Here is an 18,214-nt window from a genome sequence, read left to right on the forward strand (position 1 = left end):
TTTGAATAATAATAATTTAATTTCATTATTTAATGTATTATCATTAATATATTCAATTCAAAAATTTATTAAATACATCAATAATTCCATAGAAAAATAAGATAAATTACTAAATATGCATACCTCACAGTAGAAAAGAATAATACAGAAAAATCTTAAATATTTATATGATATTCAAAATTATAAACATAAATTATTTATAGTACTGAGAAAGCATTTAAGAGCGATCGGCTTTGCATAAATGATGTAACATTGGCTATCAACTTATAGAGTTTCACATAAATCACAAATCATTGCCACTAAAGTTCCAATGGTGTTAGTTGTGTTTCGGAGAGCAATTTATATTGCATTTTTTATTTTCCGATGATGAGCTGGAGCTGATTTTGAGTTGGGCATCAGATTTTTGTTGGGCAGTTGCTTCTAAAAGTTTCTGCTTTAACTTTGAAAGCAAGGCCTGATTCTCCTGGTTCAGTCGTTCAGCTGTCTTACGCAATCTTTCATTTTCGCGAATCATTTGACAATTTTCCATGTACAACTCTAAGTTTTGCTTCTCCATGATAACTTGTCTGCAATATAATAGAAAACACGCATGCTGTCAGGTGTTAAAATCGAGAAAGTATGAATGAATCTCATAAGTGAATGATTACTGCACATCATCGATGTCTATCAATGGGAACATGTTTTACAGCATGTGCATGCCTGTGTGTGTGTGTGTGTGCGTACTTGTATGCATGTGAAAACTGAGGTTGGAAGAGAAAACAAACACTATGCAACAACAAGAAGTTATTCGATACTTTGAAATGATATCTAATCCTGCGATTGGAAAGCTGTGTGGTGGTGTTAGAATCATAGGAGCTATTTATATCCTCTTAAATGGCAGGCCTCACTCTATCGGCAGGCACACGAGAAAAGCACTAGTGCTCATAAAGCAGGATAAACCTACCTAAAAGCATGAATTCTGCCATTTCCTACTGTTAAAAGACATGCAAACATGCTTTAGCCGTTGAGTTACGTTATGTCTAGAGTGTTATAATAGGTATTTTCAGGCCATATAGCACGTGAAAATTGCTTGTCTGTAATTTGCGTGAGGTCTGAATTTAGGGAAAAACAAGACATAAAACAACTAGAATGTTAGTGTACATGGGAAGATCAATCAAAAAAGACAACTTTGTTACCACAAACCTGTATTCTGGAAGCATGAAGGTTGTTGCTAGCATGCTTTTGCATGCTAGTATAGCTGTATTTTCGATGGACTAGTAAAATACATGCGCGTTACCCGTAAAGCATAATTATTTTCGTACATGTATTAAATTTATATAAAATCTCATAGAAAATTCAATAAATCATTTAATATATTTTTTACAGCACACCATCCATAAATACATTCCATCTCTAAAAAAATCATATTTAACCCGAATAAAATAAACTCTATTTTTACAAATTACCAATATATTACATAGACATTAGAAATCTAAATACTTTAATAAAGTTTGGTATTAATACGCATTTCTAAACAATAAAAAGGAGAAAAGTGTAATTATAGTTATTACAAAATTTATAATACAAATTTAATGAGAATCTAAAAACTATATAATTATGTAACTAAAGCTCTCAATTTAAGATATCACTAACAACCCACCTGATAATATTCATGATCACTTTATGATTCAGTTCGGCTAATCACTGTGATTTATCTCCTGAAAAATATATGCAATGAATGAGTTGTCTATAAGTATAGCTAATAACTTATACATATGCAGTAAGTCCAATTTCATGCATTGACACTAGTCAACTAACATTCGTCATGCAATTAGCACAAAATCATGAAGTAAACCATACCACAATCATATATCAATCCACCGTACAATATACCTGAAATCCTTATTTATCTTCTTAATTGCTTTGCTTACCTTAATTGGAGTACATCGGTCGATAGTTTTGCCGACTATCATATCTCAACCAATTTCTTATAATATACAGAAACGGACACCTGTCAAATGTAATATCCTCACATCACCCTAGTATGTAGCTATCAGTACAGGATATTTTCCACTTACAAATTCTTCTCATATCAAACTACAACTAATACAAGTACTTTTTTTATTCCAAATGTTTCCTATGTCTCTAGTTTTTATATACAACAAGAATCATATAAATCAAAGTCATATATTTGAAGTTATTACAACCTGGCCCGAACAATCTCACATTTGTGAATACTAAATTCAAAATTCTATCAAATATTTTTTTGAAAAATCACAATATTCTCAAAATATAGTATTCTATAAGTCCAGTTTCATTTCCCACAAGAACAATATTGATCTAACCTTCATATTTCAAGTTATATGGTTCATAGTATACATAGTTTGGATTAATGTACAAATAAGGCAACATAATATTTTCCTAGATTTACCCATTTAAACGAAAGAATTAGCTTTTAATTAAAACTACAAAGTTGCAGTAGACATCCTAAGTTTTCATTCCTGTAAGAATCACTAAATTCGGATAAGTGAAACTAAAAAAAATTGATAAATACAGAGCTTACTCTGCACCAAAAATTGTGCCTATGGATTCCATTCACAATTCAATTCATCTAAAAGTATGATATTGGGCTGATTCCTTCTGTCCAGGCCCAACAAGCATAGGCCTCTAATCAATCTTTATATATAATTTATTATAAAAATAATAATAAATTATAACGAGCTCTTATAAAATTTGGCATAATTATAATACTTCTTATTGTTTAAAAAATTATAAATACCTTCTGATATTTGATGAAATTTTGTAATCCTTGTATGTTACTATCTATAAATTATCAATTTTGCCCTCACTAGTATAAAGGTGCTAAAAAAATACTTTGGTGTATGTTACTTATTTTTTCGGCATCATACAGATGGCTCATGGTTGACACTCGCACTGTTATTTTATATTGATTAACCCATATTGATCGTTTTTCGGCACACCAATTTTGCTTGTGATATATATAAATATAAATGATAATTGATAAATGGGTCAATCGGTAAACTAGATTTAAACCTGTATCATTTATTTATTTATTTGAGAATAACCTTTTACAATAAAGACAATTTCAATTTTGCCAACATATCCTCGAAAGATATTAGGTTCAATATTTCTGTTAGCGGCGAGTTAAACAGAAAAAATTGTAAAAATAAAAAAAAATCAATAACAATAATAATCATTTTAATTAATAACTGAACAAATATAAGGGAATTTATTTAAAATACTCCACAATTACTCACATTAATTAATGATTATTTGGCAAAACTTGTATATGTAAACGTGGAGCGGTAATTTTCTTTTTCGTTGGGTAGTGAAACAAATAGGAAAAAGAATTCGCACTTTTCACCCCCCTGAATTTCCTTTTATACCCTCACCATAAAGTTGCAACACGCGGTGGGGCTCATGATGGCTTAATCGGGAATTAGATAAAAGATCAAGGGCAATGACGCGACCGAATTATATATATGAACGCCAAAAATAACCCGTCCCTATCATTCACCCGCATTCCTTAGTTTGGAAGCTGGCTGAAAATCAGTGGATAAAGATTGGCAGATATATAGCTATACCTCTCTTCCTCTCTCTTCCAGACCTATCGCGATCTGCTTACCACAAAATATCGTCCATTTATCAATTAATCACTCGAATTTAATGTTTAATTGAACATCACAATCGACATTGGAGGAGCTTCGTGAATTTTTATCCCTTTCTCCGGTTTTGGGAAGGTGGGAATCTCTAACCCTTGCTTAATTTTGAACGAGAATTTAGTTTTAATGCAGTGTTCGTGTATGAACATTCTCTGATCGTGGTGTGGTTGCTTTTCTGTTTTTTGGTTGCACTACCTCTTTGGAATTCTAGGGTTTATTAGATGTCCTCTTGTTTTACTGTAAAACGTGGTGGGTGTTTTTTAGGTTGTTGTGGTTGTATTTTGTGCTATATTGTTATAGTCTTCGGTTTGTTACTTAGGGATGGGAGTTTGTTACTTAGGTTTGTTAAGTTGGATGATTTGGTGAATTATATGATGACTAGTCTGGCTTGTTTTCCCTGTCAAAAAAAAGTATGGCTTGTTTGGATTTAATTGGTTGTTCTGCTGCGTTACCTAGGGTGTTGCTCTTGTTTTTGTGTACGCAAACTTGAATATGATGCCTTTGGCTTCTTTAGTTAATAGTGGACTACACGTATTCTTTTCTCAGCTTTTGTTACTGCAATGGTTGTATGTTGGGTGAAATAACTTGCATGAATTCTCAATGAAATTATGACTAAGATGATTTCAGTGTGTTGTATAGACGAGCTTCTATAGATTGAGAAAATAGTTATTGTTGATTGCATTTTTTTATTTTGATTAGACAACTGGACTTATGAGAGAGGTGAAGGAAAAGAAGAGAAGCTTGTAGAATGCATCACATTTAGAATGTTAACTGCATTGTGTTGCCCCTTTGGGCAAGTATTCTACCTGGCAAGCCTTCTGGTTGATTCCTTGAATCTCACTGGGTTTTATAGTGTTAGGTGATATTGAAATATATAAAATGAGTGTCACACGTATATGTGAGTAAATCCACAATAGAATTTTCTTCATATTGTTTTGATCTTGCTAAGAGTCCTGTTGCACTGAGGTGATCAAGAAAATCCAGGAATTCCTGATAAGAACACTTCACTATGCTGCATGAATAGTTGATTTCTTTTTTTCCTTTTTTTGGGTTTTGTTTTTGTTGTTAATCTTGGTTTCTTGCACATTGGCTATGGAGCACATTTGGTTCACATAATTTTGGCAAGATTTACTAATTTGTTTGATGAGGAACTAGGTTATGCTTTCTGTATTTGCACTCTTTTATGTTTTCTGGGAGTTACCTACCCTGTTGTCTTACTTTTAGATTCATCTAATTTCTCCTACTTTGTTCTGTGTTTGCCTGCGTAGCGGACTCAATAAATTTTGAAGCATATTAGTATGGTATTGATGCTAAGGGTCAAGTTTCATTTTGTAATAAATGAAACATTAGAAGAGTTTCTCACTAATATGGTTGGTATGTGAAGTAGGCACACCGGATGTGGATATGCCGCCCCTTCTTGACCTTATGACTTCAAATACTGCTGCAGTATGTTGCTATTAAATGATTTCAGATTTTGAAATGATGCTTCATGTTCTATTGTGGCATAAAAAAGTGATGTTGTTTTTCCAATATGAGCTTTTTGTACATGGAGCTTGTCATAATTCTGTTGCAACCCTTTACGTACCTAAGATAGGAGAGAAGGTTGTTAGTATAGCAAATTGTTTCTAGTGTACATGTTGCTTGCAGTAACCTGCACTCTCTCTCTATCTCGATAGTGCTTTTCAACTTTGGCTTATATTATATCATGACTTGGTGAACATACTCTAACATGATTGATGGTAGTTGTCTCTCTAAGGTACCTGAATGACAAACAATTGTTGCCACTGAGTATGGAGTTTGATTAGCTTTCTTGCAGGTTTCTTTCTCCGTAGGTCATGTCCCATCAGGTAGGAAATGAAGCTGATGACATGGAAGAGGAATATGAAATGGAAGATGCTGATGATGATATGGATGATGAGTTCCATGGCAGGGATGCTGGTGGCTCAGATTCTGATATGGATGAATATGACTATATGGTTTGTTCATAAGTAATACGTGTAATTAACTTTGTGTTGCAATCTTGACTTTTGAGCTATCTAATTATAATGTTTTGTTTTACTCAATTTACTTGAAGAATGTAGAAAACTTATCATGTTTCTTGGTAATCATCTCCTCTTCTCTCTCCTCTTTTCAGAATAACAGAATGCAAGATACAACGGCGGCCCAAGCTAGGAAGGGGAGAGATATTCAAGGGATTCCCTGGGAGAGGCTCAGCATAACAAGAGAGAAGTATAGGCAGACTAGACTAGAACAGTATAAGAATTATGAGAACATTCCTCAATCTGGAGAGGGATCAGAAAAGGTCAAGCCTTTTATTTTGTTGTTCTAGTTGTTCCATTCACTGTACCTTTCATTGGCTTTATGTTCCTTGTTGCTTATAGTTCTTAACTCTTTGTGGTTTTTCTTCTTGCAAATAGGAATGCAAAACCACTGAGAAAGGGGCCTTGTACTATGCATTCAGACGAAATTCAAGATCTGTGAAATCGACCATTTTACATTTTCAGGTTACTGGAATAGTTTACGTGAGCATAATTGTTTTATCAATGTATATTTTGGACATTCTGATGTCTTAGATTTATTTTTAACTGCTAGAAGAAGTTCATGACTCACTCTTGAATAATGAGTACATTTATCTTGTCTAAGAGAATGCTTGCTCAATGCTACAGTAGTTTTCTTTAATTAGTATTATTTAATGTTTATTTTTGAATGTTGTCTGAGGTCGTAACAAGTGTTCCCTTTTTTTTTTCGAACTTTAATTTCCCTATCAATTAGGTTTGAGCTAATTATTTCACCATTCTGCACTGTTAAGTAGAAGATGAAATGAGACATGGAGTTAGATTATTTGATGACCTATATATGAAGATGCTTGAGGGGCAGTTGTTAGCATGGGTTGATAAACATTATCATCGTCTGGTGTTAACGAAGCAGCATAAAAGTTCTGTTGTATACTGCGCAATATATCTTGTTTTATCCTAAACCGCAAGTGAATATTTAATTATGTCATGCTTGACATAGCTGTTTTCCCTGACTTGAGTTAACTCTGAGGATGATATGAACACAGAGGAAAGATGAACGTCTGTCATTACTTGGTGGGTTGTAGATGGCAACTGTGGCTTAGCGGTAGCTGGATAAACAATTAGTTCTTTATTATTTCGTCCTACCTGATCACTTTCTTGTGTCTGATCTGTGTTTGTGTGTGGATGTGTGTGTTTGTCTTATTCTTTGTTACTATTACATCTTTTACCCAATGTTGAAGTTGAAGCATCATATCTGACTCTGACCTGTAAATTCACTGCTTTTGATACAGTTGAGAAATTTGGTATGGGCTACATCAAAGCATGATGTTTACCTTATGTCACATTTCTCAGTTATGCATTGGTCATCTTTAACATGCACCAAGTCTGAAGTTCTTAATGTCTCGGGACATGTAGCACCTTGTGAGGTTAGTTATCGTGGTGTTACTGCTTTCTGTCTATCTACACATGCACACACACATCTATATATATGTACAACATTCCCAGAGGGATCTCCCCGTATTCTGTCAGTAATTAGCTGTCCAGTTTCAATATCTTGTCTACCCAATGCAGAAACACCCTGGAAGCTTGTTGGAAGGATTTACGCAGACCCAGGTCAGTACACTAGCAGTGAAAGATAAGTTGCTGGTTGCTGGAGGATTTCAGGGAGAACTTATATGCAAGGTATGAATTGTTTGTTCTTAACTGGATGCAAATAGAGCAGTGTTGAAAATTTCCTGTGTGTTGGTCTTAGTTCTAGTTGATAGTAGGCTGTTTGCACTCTCGGAGGTCATCCTTTATGCTTATGCTTAGTCAAGTAGTTTCAGGATTTATTGAGAATAATTTGGTAACTTGCAAACTGCTTTTTCTTTAAGTTAAACGACTGTGATTTCAATCCATTGATAGCTTTTTTCTGTTTAGCTGATGCTGAATCCTTGTAACTGCCCTTCCATTCAGTTGAATTGACCACACTCTAAATATTTAAGTATTCAAGCAGATAAAAGCTGGTGTTTTTGTTTTCATACCAAAATAGGTAATCCTACTGTTTTTTTTTTATGTTTCTAGTTGGTCATTAGAGCTTGAGGACAGAGTTCCTTAACTTGATTGTTTTAGCCGTTGTCCATGCAAACTGTTGCTTTCAGTAGACTTGTTTTTAAGCCTTTTAGTTCTACCTGTTTGACTGCAGTATCTAGATAGACCAGGAGTTTCTTATTGCACACGGATGACCTATGATGATAATGCCATTACGAATGTGGTTGAGATATATACATCTAGCAGGTATCTGCTCTTCTGTTTACCTGTGGTTGATATTAATCTTTCCCTCTGTATCCTTTTCTTTTATTTCCTTTCCTTCTGGGCATTTCTGACGGTTCATTTCTATCTTTCCAGTGGTGCAGTGCATTTTGTAGCTTCAAATAATGATAGTGGAGTTAGAGACTTCGATATGGAAAAATTTCAACAGTCTAACCATCTTCGTTTCCCATGGCCAGTTAATGTGAGTATCTGTCCCCAGCTGTATGTGTATATGTGTTGGCTATACATGTGTATTTATTCATTAATTTGTTCACACACCAACATATACATGACATTCCAACCAGTTGTTGCCAGTTAATGAGAGTTTGCCACTGTCCATGTGTATGAATTGATATGGTTGCTTTCTGAAAATTTGTTTTCCATTTGCAATCTTTGAGACTCTGAGAGCATTGTCCCTGATGCTTCCTCTATCCAAGACTTGAAACTTGGCATTGTTGTATCTGAATCAGTTAGGATGTCAATTTTATGGTTGCCCATGAGAGGGTAGGGATCCAAAATTCCAATGTTAAATTGTGATTTTTCTTATATATTATTCTCAACCTTTTTCATTGAGGGTGGTGGGGGCAAGGCATTGGTGGAACTGTAATGGGCTCAGAAGATAACAGTACCCCTTGGGTAGAAATACCTTAAATAACATATGGACTTTCTTATATGTTTAAGCGCCCCATTATATATGCTTAGTTTTGTAGTGATTTTGGCTTGTTTTCACTGTTGATCGTTGCAGCATACTTCTCTAAGTCCTGATGGTAAGCTTCTCATAATTGTTGGAGATGATCCAGAAGGTATATTGGTGGATTCCAGGAGCGGGAAGGTATGTGAACTTTCCGTTGCACCATTTGCGAGAAAATAAGAAGCATTATGCTGGAACTAATCAACCTACTTGCTTGCAGGCAATTACATATTTGCATGGCCACTTGGACTACTCATTTGCATCAGCATGGCGTCCTGATGGCATAACATTTGCTACTGGGAACCAGGATAAAACCTGTCGAATTTGGGATATTCGAAATCTATCCAAGTCAGTTACTGCCTTGAAGGGAAACCTGGGAGCTATTCGATCCATCCGCTACACATCCGATGGCAGATTTATCGCCATGGCAGAGCCTGCAGATTTCGTCCATGTTTTTGATGTTGAAAGTGGGTACGAGAAGGAACAGGAAATTGATTTCTTTGGTGAGATATCTGGCATCTCGTTTAGTCCCGATACAGAGTCTCTTTTTGTTGGAGTCTGGGACCGTACGTATGGTAGCCTTCTTGAGTTTGGCAGACGCAGGAACTACTCATACCTTGACACTCTTATCTAATCTTGTCTTATCAACGGCAGGATAAGTGTGTGGGCATGCCTCTTTTATACCTTTTGTGCAGTCCTCAACAGGGGTCGAGGGTGTATAGTGAGTGATGTTGTGCAATGGAACTTTATCCGTGTATTAGTTTATAGTGGCCTGTGAGTGTCAATAAGGTGGTAAAAGGGAGAGAGTTGTATAGTAGGGTAGGTCGTGAACATTAGCAGAAGTTGAGGTGGGGTTCTCCACTGCCTTCTGTAATTTAGTTGAGGTTTTCATTTGCATCCCACTGGCACTGGGAAGCCTTCTCTGTCTGGGTGTCTGAAGTATGGTATGTGAGTTTCTCATGATTAATTTCAAAACTAATTGGGGAGCGTTTGACTTGTTTTAATCCTAACATGTTATTGCACCAACCAACATTTTTCTCTCCTGAATTTCATTCGATTGGCCACAATCTGAAATTATGCAGTGGGAAAATACACCTTAAAGATCTTGGAACTTGCAGCGGTATCTTGGACTTGCTTAAGGTTTGATCTGCAAAATTCCAATTTTGTAATTTAGACAACATAAAATGCATATGATTTGTACTAGGAAAAGAGACAGCGTTGATAAAATAGGTAGGAGTACAGTTTTTTTTGGCCAAAGGTACGACAGTCTTGAAAAAAAAAAGCTATTTATTAATTTTTATAGTGAACATCTCTAATGATCTAAACAGAACTGTTGATCCTTTTGGAAAAGAACGCTACTCCTGCTGTAATCTGTCGAAGAGGGGGAAGAACTGGAAACTGGAACCAAAGCATCATATTCATGTACTCCGCACGAAAAAAGAGGTGGACCCGTTTTAGGATCGGTGGGTTTTGAACTCGACATGAATTGAACCCGCAACCTTCTGATCTGGAATTGGATGCGTTACCATCGTGCCACGGACCCGTTGGATATAGCATGCTTCACGATTTTACTAGTCAGTAGTTAAATCAAGAAGCAGCAAAGAGAAAAATCTGTGATCCAGGAAGAACCAATGAGAGAGAGGCAAGTAAGCATGCAAAATCTTTCTTCCCTCCTTCCCCGCCTCACAAAATCCATTTCTTGTTTCTCCTACCCTCCATCACCCAAATTATAAACCTCATCCTTTCATCATATTAATCCCCACAACACCCTATCCAAACTTCACCACCGATCAAAACCCCTCCACCGCCTCCCCCCCATTCCTCCACCACTCATCACCACCATAATGGCCTCCACTTTGTTCTCCACGCCAACCTTCCAAGGTCTCAGACCTCTCAACAAGCCCACCGACTCCACCCCCACCCTCTTCCTCACGAAACCCACCTCCGCCTCCTTCCGCCGCCCCCTCACTACCCCCAACAAGCGCCTCTCCATAAAGTCCGAGCTCAGCCCATCACTCGTCATCAGCCTCAGCACCGGCCTCTCCCTTTTCTTGGGCAGGTTCGTCTTCTTCAACTTCCAGAGGGAAAACGTTGCCAAACAGGGCTTGCCCGAGCAGAACGGCGTTTCTCACTTCGAAGCCGGAGATGTTCGGGCCAAGGAGTACGTCAGCCTCCTTAAATCAAACGACCCCGTCGGATTCAACATCGTTGATGTTCTTGCTTGGGGTTCCATCGGTCATATCGTGGCTTACTACATTCTTGCCACCTCTAGCAATGGCTACGACCCTAAGTTCTTTGGTTGATTAGGTCCAACCCAACACCTTTCGTCCTTAATTCTGTAATTTCAACTTGTAGCTGTTGTGTATACCTGGGAAATCTACCACATTATTTTGGGTGTTTAATCTATATTTGTTGGCTTAATTTTGAATTCAGTGTGGTGTTCTTTAGTTGTAGGTTGGACTACATTTACATAAATTATGCCAAAACACTTCCATCTACTCAATAGCCATTGGAACTTTCTCAGCCTGAAGGCAAGATCAGAAAGAAAATTAAGAGCACAACTCCAAAGCAGATTTAAGTGAGATGGGGCAGAAAAGGGCACTTCTCACTCATTTCCTGTACACAAGTTCACAAAACATTGGGACTGGTGGGATAGCTTTCCTGGTAGAGCATAGGACTGAAAACCCTCATGTCACTTGATCAAATCTGGTTTCTGTGACGAGGTATGCCAGATACATATTGATTTCGAATCTAGATCATAATAGATACTTCTGCTGATCTTGGCGAGACATACACTGTCTATTTTATATATGAGTAGAGTTTCTTAAATTCTTAAATAGAGTATCCAAACTGGTTTAATGAAGTAAGAGTCAAGTTGAAATAAACAAGATTTGGTCCAGATACAATCCGGGCTATAGATTTTGACATGTACTTCCGCAACCAGAAAACTCTAGCATGATCCAACACCATCTCAGCGAATACTTTCCATGTATACTTCACCAAATTATAATTCGAGATCAGTCAATGTCTGCAGATTGATTAGAAATTACCAACATGTAAGTTCTTTTGTTACTTATCAAGAATTCTCATGGAGTCCCAATAAACAGGCTTTTCCATGCTTCCTTCCTAGTCTCTTGCTGTTAAGCTGCAAAACAAAATGCATTACTTGTCAAAGTTATGAACTGATTATACAGAGAGAAAGAGTTGTGAAATTTGTTCAACTGGCGGCAAAATAAACTAATAAGCAACTCCGTTAGTACAAAGGAAACAAGAGACCTGGCTAGATCTCAGCACATTGCCAAGTGCAGAAAAGGTGGACGTTCCTCCTCCTTCACTCAGAGTAATATCAACTTGGTTCAAGATTTCAACTGGTTCCACTGTCCCTTTTCCCTGTCTCTCTATCCTGTTTGTGGTAAATCAGAATCACTCTCAGTAAACCAGCGGTGCAAACATTGGGAAGTATACAGTAAAGTTCAATAACTCAAAACTGTGTGATTTCACGACTCTTCCAGCACACTTAAGCTATCAAAGCTGCACACTTACTTTGATCTAAGGCCTAATACTTCATGCCGACATAGCAAAGTAACAGCCTCCAAGTTCTCCTTTGTGCTGCGACCATTAGCAAGTACAGATTTGAGACATTAATGCTGCAAGCTGCGGTCACTTATAAACCTCGATCTGAGCATAAGGCCTGATACTTGATGCAAGAAAACAAATAGATGTCCGATTATCAATTCAAGAAACATATGGAGGAGAAATGGTAGACACAGAGGAATTATAGTGACAAGGCATTCAATTCTTGATGTCAGGAAAATCAAATTAAATTAAAAACATATGTCCTTGTTTCAACAATCTTTTTGTAATTTGTGTCTTATCCATATCAAATTTAGACCAACCAATTACTTGGCAAGTATTTTGTGAGAGGTTTACTTTGGTTCCAACTCAATCTTTTTTTTTTCTTTTTTTGGGGGGGCGGGGGGGGGGGGGGAGTAAAGGGCTTGTTTTCCAGGATATGGAGAGAAAAATGAAGCCAAACTGCCCAAAATTCAGAAACAAAAAACAGGAATTAGTGAGAACAGGGGCGTTATTTTTCCTCTTGCTGGAGATTTATTGTTAATGGATATTTGCGTTATTTAATTAAAAAAACATATATTTATGTATATTATATCAATTATCATTAAAAAATTGTGATAAAAATAATATTACTCATGTAGTCTGAAAACTGAAATCATACAAGAAACCCCACATTGATGAGATTGTTGGACCATCTGGAGATGGCATTCAACTTATGTCTGAAATATTTTAAAAAAATAATAAAAAATACAATTTTTTAAAACTAGATAACTAAAATAACATAAAATATAAATAATTCAATTTATTCAAATAAAAAAAAGGTTCCTTATTTCTTTAATAACCAAAAAGTCTGAAATAGGAAAAATTTTATATTAAGAAATAAAAAACCATAGATAATATAATGATATAATTTCCAAACCATATACTAAGATTTATTATATATATGTATTGTGGTTTCGTATCTCCTTCCCCAACCCCCCAAAGTGAAATCTTGGAAAACCTATTTATATAATTCTCATCAGACGCTAATACGAAGAATTATTATCATTCCGACCTTTATGTAATAGAGCTTAAATTTTTCCCTCGCCCACAACCAAATGTCCGAATCCAACGTCCCAGTCCCACCTGCGGAAAAGCGTACGACCAAGTACAGCACCTACCCCAAACCGGAAGCTGAGTACCAAGAAATTATTCAAAACCCGGATATTTTCTTGCAAAAGCTCCAAGCTTTTCACGTTTCCTATGGTACCAAGTTCAGGTATTTCACGTTTCCGTGTTCTATTTATGCTTTCCTTACTCTTTTTTGTGTGGGTTTTTGATGTTGTGGTGGGATTTTTGAGTTCAAGGTTGTAGGTTGTTTTGCTTGCCCATGTTGCTGGGAAGGTGGTGGAATTTCTTGAGTGTTGTTCTTGTAGTAATGGTTACTGTTGATGTTTGGTGAGTTGAACTGTATGAGATCCCCTAAGGTCGTGGAGAATTTAACTAGATTGAGAAGCTATATTGTTTTCAATGGCATTTGATAATTATCCCATTTGGGGATCGTCAGTAAAAACTCATATATTGTACAAATGAATGAGTAATTGAAAAATAATTATGTTCTATATCCACTTTGTGGCAAGAGTTTTAAGATATGTGTGTACACTGTATTGTGTTCAAGAACAAGCAGTCGATTTTGACAAAAAACATTTAAAATGTTGGTTTATAGTAAATTAAATTTTTAACTATTGATTGGATGTTATGTAAAAAAAAAAAAAGAAAACTTATTAATATCCAATAATTATATCAATTTTATTTCATATTTTACGCTAAACATATGCGTAGAGTTTTAAAGTTATCCAAATTTTGATATTTTCCCCTATATAAAATAAAGAAAAGAAGCCTTACTTTTACTGATTTAGTCCCAGAGATTCAATTGTATTGGATATTAGACAAATTCTTTCTTTGTTCGTTTTGACTGAATTCTACAGTTTCAGTAAGGAGTTGAAATATAGAAAGTTCTCCGTATCTTTAGGATCTGGTTCATGGAGCAAATGTTTGAATCGTGAGTTGAGCTGAACTTAGTTCCACCATATCACATTCTTTGAGAAAATTAACTTTGATCTCTGAAATGCAGTAAAACCATGGGCTCATGTTGGTGATCAACACTAGGTTTTAAATACCTGGTGTTACAATGATAGATGTGATTTCGGATTGTCAAAATTAGTGTTTGCACGTTTCAACTGTCTCACCTGCATGTTGTAGTTGTATGTGTATCTTCGACCTGTTTTGGAAATGATCACATGTCTAATTGCTACTGCATGAATGTTGGAGAAGATTGTAACTATATGAGCAATGTATTGGGGTTACATCTCTCATTGTTTACCTTTGTTCTTTGCTATTTAGGATCCCTACTATAGGAGGAAGTCGTTTAGATTTGCATCAGCTATTTCTAGAGGTGACCTCTCGAGGTGGCATTGAAAAAGTATGCTCTCTCCTCTCTTTTATATTGGTTATTATGGTGCAATTTACTTTTCAAATCAAAAGGTAATGTACTCTAACACGGTTAATGATGCTATAATCGCCACTGGTAATTACATTCATTTTTGCATTCCTTCATTATCTCCACAACCCAACAAATTAAAGTGTTTTCTTTAAAGATTGCCCCCAAAACTCAGGATCCGAACATAGGACCACTTGAACTAGGAAAATCAGAATATTAAAAGATGCACTTTTGAGTCCTATTATAATAAATCGTGGAGTGCATTTGTATATTTTGCTATAGTATTTAGGTGAAAGGAGTATAGGAACTCCCGTCCGTGGTAGCACATATGAGGTGCTTGGTAGTTGTCAAGAAGAAATTTGTGAACCATTAAGAGGTTAAACCGATTTTTCTGCAAGATCAATTTTATTAGGAGCAGATAGTGGATGTTTTATTGATGACCTGGAAAAGCTTGTGGAAGTTGGACATATCTAACTGCTTTGCTGGGTTTGAATTTTACTGATTTGCTATGAGGATAACTTACAGTGATTTTGTTTGATTTCCATACTTGGATACACTGCCAATTTTTATGTTTAACATGTTACAGGTCATAAGAGATCGCAGATGGAAGGAGGTTACCGCAGCCTTCAAGTTCCCGACTTCCATTACCAGTGCATCATTTGTCTTACGAAAATACTATCTTTCGTTGCTTTATCATTTCGAGCAGGTGTATTATTTCCGGAAAGAAGAACCATCCATTTCAGAAGCTGGTATCTTCACAACCCTCATTATGGTTATATTTCTTTGGGCCTTTGAGTTTTTCCATATGGCATAGCTAATAGCAGTCTCTAAACCTTTGAATAGGTCAGACGTTGCCGCATGCTGTTAATGGTGGTGCTGCAGCTGATCAACTTCCAGGTGATGGATTCTTTTGCAACTTTTTACGTGGTTATCTTTAAACTTTTACCGTTTTAAAGTATGTTGCTGGAGTCTTGTCTCAATACTATTAACTGTTTATTTTGTGTTGACAGTAACATGTGTCTGATCTAATGTAATATGCAGCGAGTCCTAACCTGGAGGATGGCAGTTTAATCACCGGAACAATAGATGGAAAATTCGATTATGGGTATTTAGTGACAGTGAATCTCGGATCTGAGGAGCTAAAGGGCGTCCTTTACCATACATCTTTGGAACTAGATGTATCCCAGAGCTTTAGTGCTTCTGGTGACCCTGCTCAACGTACCCGGAGAAAGCACCAGATAGCCCTTAGGGACCCAGCTCATCCCAAGCGAAATAGAAGCGGTTATACTTTCTTTTTCGCTGAGCAATATCAGAGACTGAGGCCTCTATACCATGGCCAAGAAAGAGCTATCAGTAAAAAGATTGGACAACTATGGAGCAGACTGACGGAGGCCGAAAAGCAGGTACTTAGTTGGGAAACTCATCTGTTGCATATCTCTATTTCTTCTTGAAAGTCATATAAGCGGTTGTTTGCTGATATTATTAGTGAGCCAAATGGGAAAATACTTACCCAAAACCAGACTTGGCCAAACCAAACCAATCATAGAGCAAGTGTAATACACTTGTGATGTGATTGGTCATTTTTTCTGAACTATAATACACTTGCCATACAATTGGTTCAGGTTCAGATTCAGCCAATCCCGGTCTAGGTTAGAATTTTCCATCGTGTTGCTAGTTAATTCATCTCTTTCCTTTTCAAAAACTGATATTGGGAGGACCTTGTTGGGGTAACCTTTGTATTTGCTTAGGATTCTTGAAGTCTGCAGTAGTCTGAAAACTGAACTACAATCCAAAGAGAAGAGAACAACTCATATTTTTTCGACTCATTCTTTATCTGCGGTGGTATCAGGTATATCAAGAAAAGGGGTTAAGGGACAAGGAAAGATACAAAGCTGAAATGCTGGAGTACAAATCATCCCAGCATCCACAACCTTAACAGGCCCTCCTCTCAGTAACTCAGGATCTTTGTTCCTTACGAAATCCCTTCTCCATGTCCTCGTGCGGGTTCGTCTTAGCAGTGGTTGTCGGTTTTTTGCTTCGTCTTTTTTATTTTCATTTGTAGAGAAACGACTGGGGAAATTTCGCCACGAGGCGTCTCCACAACCGTGCTTAGCTGTTGCTTACATAGATTAGTGTCGTCTGTGCACAAAGACTGACCATGGAGATGTCTGTATCTATACTGAAATTCTAATGAAGTAGCTAAAGACTAATGCTGATTGATGATGACATTGCCAAGTGGTGGCTGTGTTTTGGTTTAGTCAATGTTCAAGAAGTTATCTAACTTAATGTTTGTGGGCTGCTGCCGGGACACACACACACCAGTCTCAACATTTATGTCATGCTTATGTTGACTGTGATGAACTCTCTGGCGTTTCCTCCAGAGTACAACTGTCCCTTCTACTTTGAACTGAGAAATTGTTCAAACTCTGTGTGTGTGTGTCTCTCTCTCTCTCTCTTTTTTTTTTCTAATTAATACATTGAATATTTTAAAATCAATTAATATACAATTATTACAATATTCGCAATGCTATAATTTTAAATTAACCAATAAATTCAAAATAAATAAAAAAACCAACATACTATTATCAAAATAAATTCGTAATTCTATATTTGTAGAACATGAAGTCATAATGTTTTTTATGGTGATATCTGAATTTCACCATTTCAACAAGGTATCATGGATTTTTGACCAATTACTTGTTATCTTTTTAGGCCCCTTCTCAAGGTGCATAGTGGTTGGGCCAGTTTAGGATCGGCACGAACCAACCTAAAAAGCTTGACCCAAGATTAGCTCACTATAGTTTATGATTGGTTTTGGGGTGGTCCTGAGCCTTTGAATGAGCTCTAATTGGATCTATTTATAAATTCAGATCCAATCCACGAATTGGTCCGATTGAGGCCCTGATCAGGCCTAAATGTGCATTTTCTTTTACATTAAATAGATGTTTTCGTTCGAACAATTATTCAAATTTATGGTTGTATTATGAAATAAAATAAATAATAAATTAAATCATACAAGAAAAAAACTAGAAAAAATAATAGTTAAGATTATAAGTGAAATTTATATGCCACACATTATTTTTATAGAAAAAATAGCCCAACAAGCTTAGCCCGGGCCAGGCACAGGGCCACGTGGTCTTGGGCCATTAAACTGAGCTGGGCTGGTTTCAAGTTTCAATACTTAGAATCAACCCGGTCTCAAGCAAATTTGGGCCCACTAAACCCTTTTTTATATTGGCTCAATGCGATATTAGATGAGGCTAATCCAATTCAGTTCATTGCACATCTTAAACCCTTTTTGTTTGAATTTGTGCAAAGGCATACCTTTGATTGGAAATTGATTCATCAATTCCAACATTATTTATGCTGAATATAAATCACCAACACCTTTAAATAATTATCTTAGAATATTTTGGAGTGAACTGATCAGATTATTCTTATTGGAACAAATAGTTGTTCCCATTCTTATTTCTTCTCTTTTTTTTATGTTTTCTTCTTTCTC

General features: G+C 36.3%; 3 protein-coding genes and 2 long non-coding RNA genes across 6 annotated transcripts; 3 read left to right on the top strand and 2 right to left on the bottom strand.

Annotated features, from left to right (window-relative positions):
- Positions 1-140: 140 nt before the first annotated feature.
- LOC105175033 (uncharacterized) lies at positions 141-881 on the bottom strand. Its single transcript, XR_848879.2, has 2 exons — positions 795-881; positions 141-566 (listed from the first exon to the last, which is right to left on the bottom strand). It is a non-coding gene; the product is annotated as an uncharacterized LOC105175033 (long non-coding RNA).
- Positions 882-3,502: 2,621 nt separating this feature from the next.
- On the top strand, positions 3,503-9,664 carry LOC105175034 (putative WD repeat-containing protein C2A9.03). Of its 2 annotated transcripts, none has more exons than XM_020698264.2 (10): positions 3,503-3,740; positions 5,468-5,638; positions 5,797-5,964; positions 6,080-6,166; positions 6,970-7,104; positions 7,250-7,360; positions 7,863-7,954; positions 8,066-8,171; positions 8,715-8,801; positions 8,881-9,664. In XM_020698264.2, exons 2-10 carry the CDS (start codon positions 5,498-5,500, stop codon positions 9,292-9,294), a joined length of 1,341 nt encoding a protein of 446 aa, XP_020553923.2. In that variant the 5' UTR covers positions 3,503-3,740; positions 5,468-5,497; the 3' UTR covers positions 9,295-9,664. The 2 variants fall into 2 exon arrangements, with proteins under 2 accessions (XP_020553923.2, XP_011095642.2); XM_011097340.3 differs by having other exon boundaries at positions 5,479-5,638.
- A 719-nt stretch (positions 9,665-10,383) lies between these two features.
- PSAG (photosystem I subunit G) lies at positions 10,384-11,092 on the top strand. Its single transcript, XM_011097342.3, has one exon. It carries the CDS (start codon positions 10,505-10,507, stop codon positions 10,961-10,963), a length of 459 nt encoding a protein of 152 aa, XP_011095644.1. The 5' UTR covers positions 10,384-10,504; the 3' UTR covers positions 10,964-11,092.
- Positions 11,093-11,672: 580 nt separating this feature from the next.
- LOC148784879 (uncharacterized) lies at positions 11,673-12,577 on the bottom strand. Its single transcript, XR_016063081.1, has 3 exons — positions 12,204-12,577; positions 11,937-12,063; positions 11,673-11,805 (listed from the first exon to the last, which is right to left on the bottom strand). It is a non-coding gene; the product is annotated as an uncharacterized LOC148784879 (long non-coding RNA).
- A 602-nt stretch (positions 12,578-13,179) lies between these two features.
- Positions 13,180-16,969, top strand: LOC105175036 (high mobility group B protein 10). The gene is made up of 6 exons (XM_011097343.3): positions 13,180-13,491; positions 14,616-14,694; positions 15,299-15,461; positions 15,556-15,609; positions 15,754-16,115; positions 16,562-16,969. The coding sequence occupies exons 1-6, from the start codon at positions 13,331-13,333 to the stop codon at positions 16,646-16,648; spliced, it is 906 nt and encodes a 301-aa protein (XP_011095645.1). The 5' UTR covers positions 13,180-13,330; the 3' UTR covers positions 16,649-16,969.
- The last annotated feature ends 1,245 nt before the right edge of the window (positions 16,970-18,214 follow it).

This window comes from Sesamum indicum, linkage group LG12, assembly GCF_026168435.1.
Source record: "Sesamum indicum cultivar Baizhima isolate 11 linkage group LG12, ASM2616843v1, whole genome shotgun sequence".
Classification (NCBI taxonomy): domain Eukaryota; kingdom Viridiplantae; phylum Streptophyta; class Magnoliopsida; order Lamiales; family Pedaliaceae; genus Sesamum; species Sesamum indicum.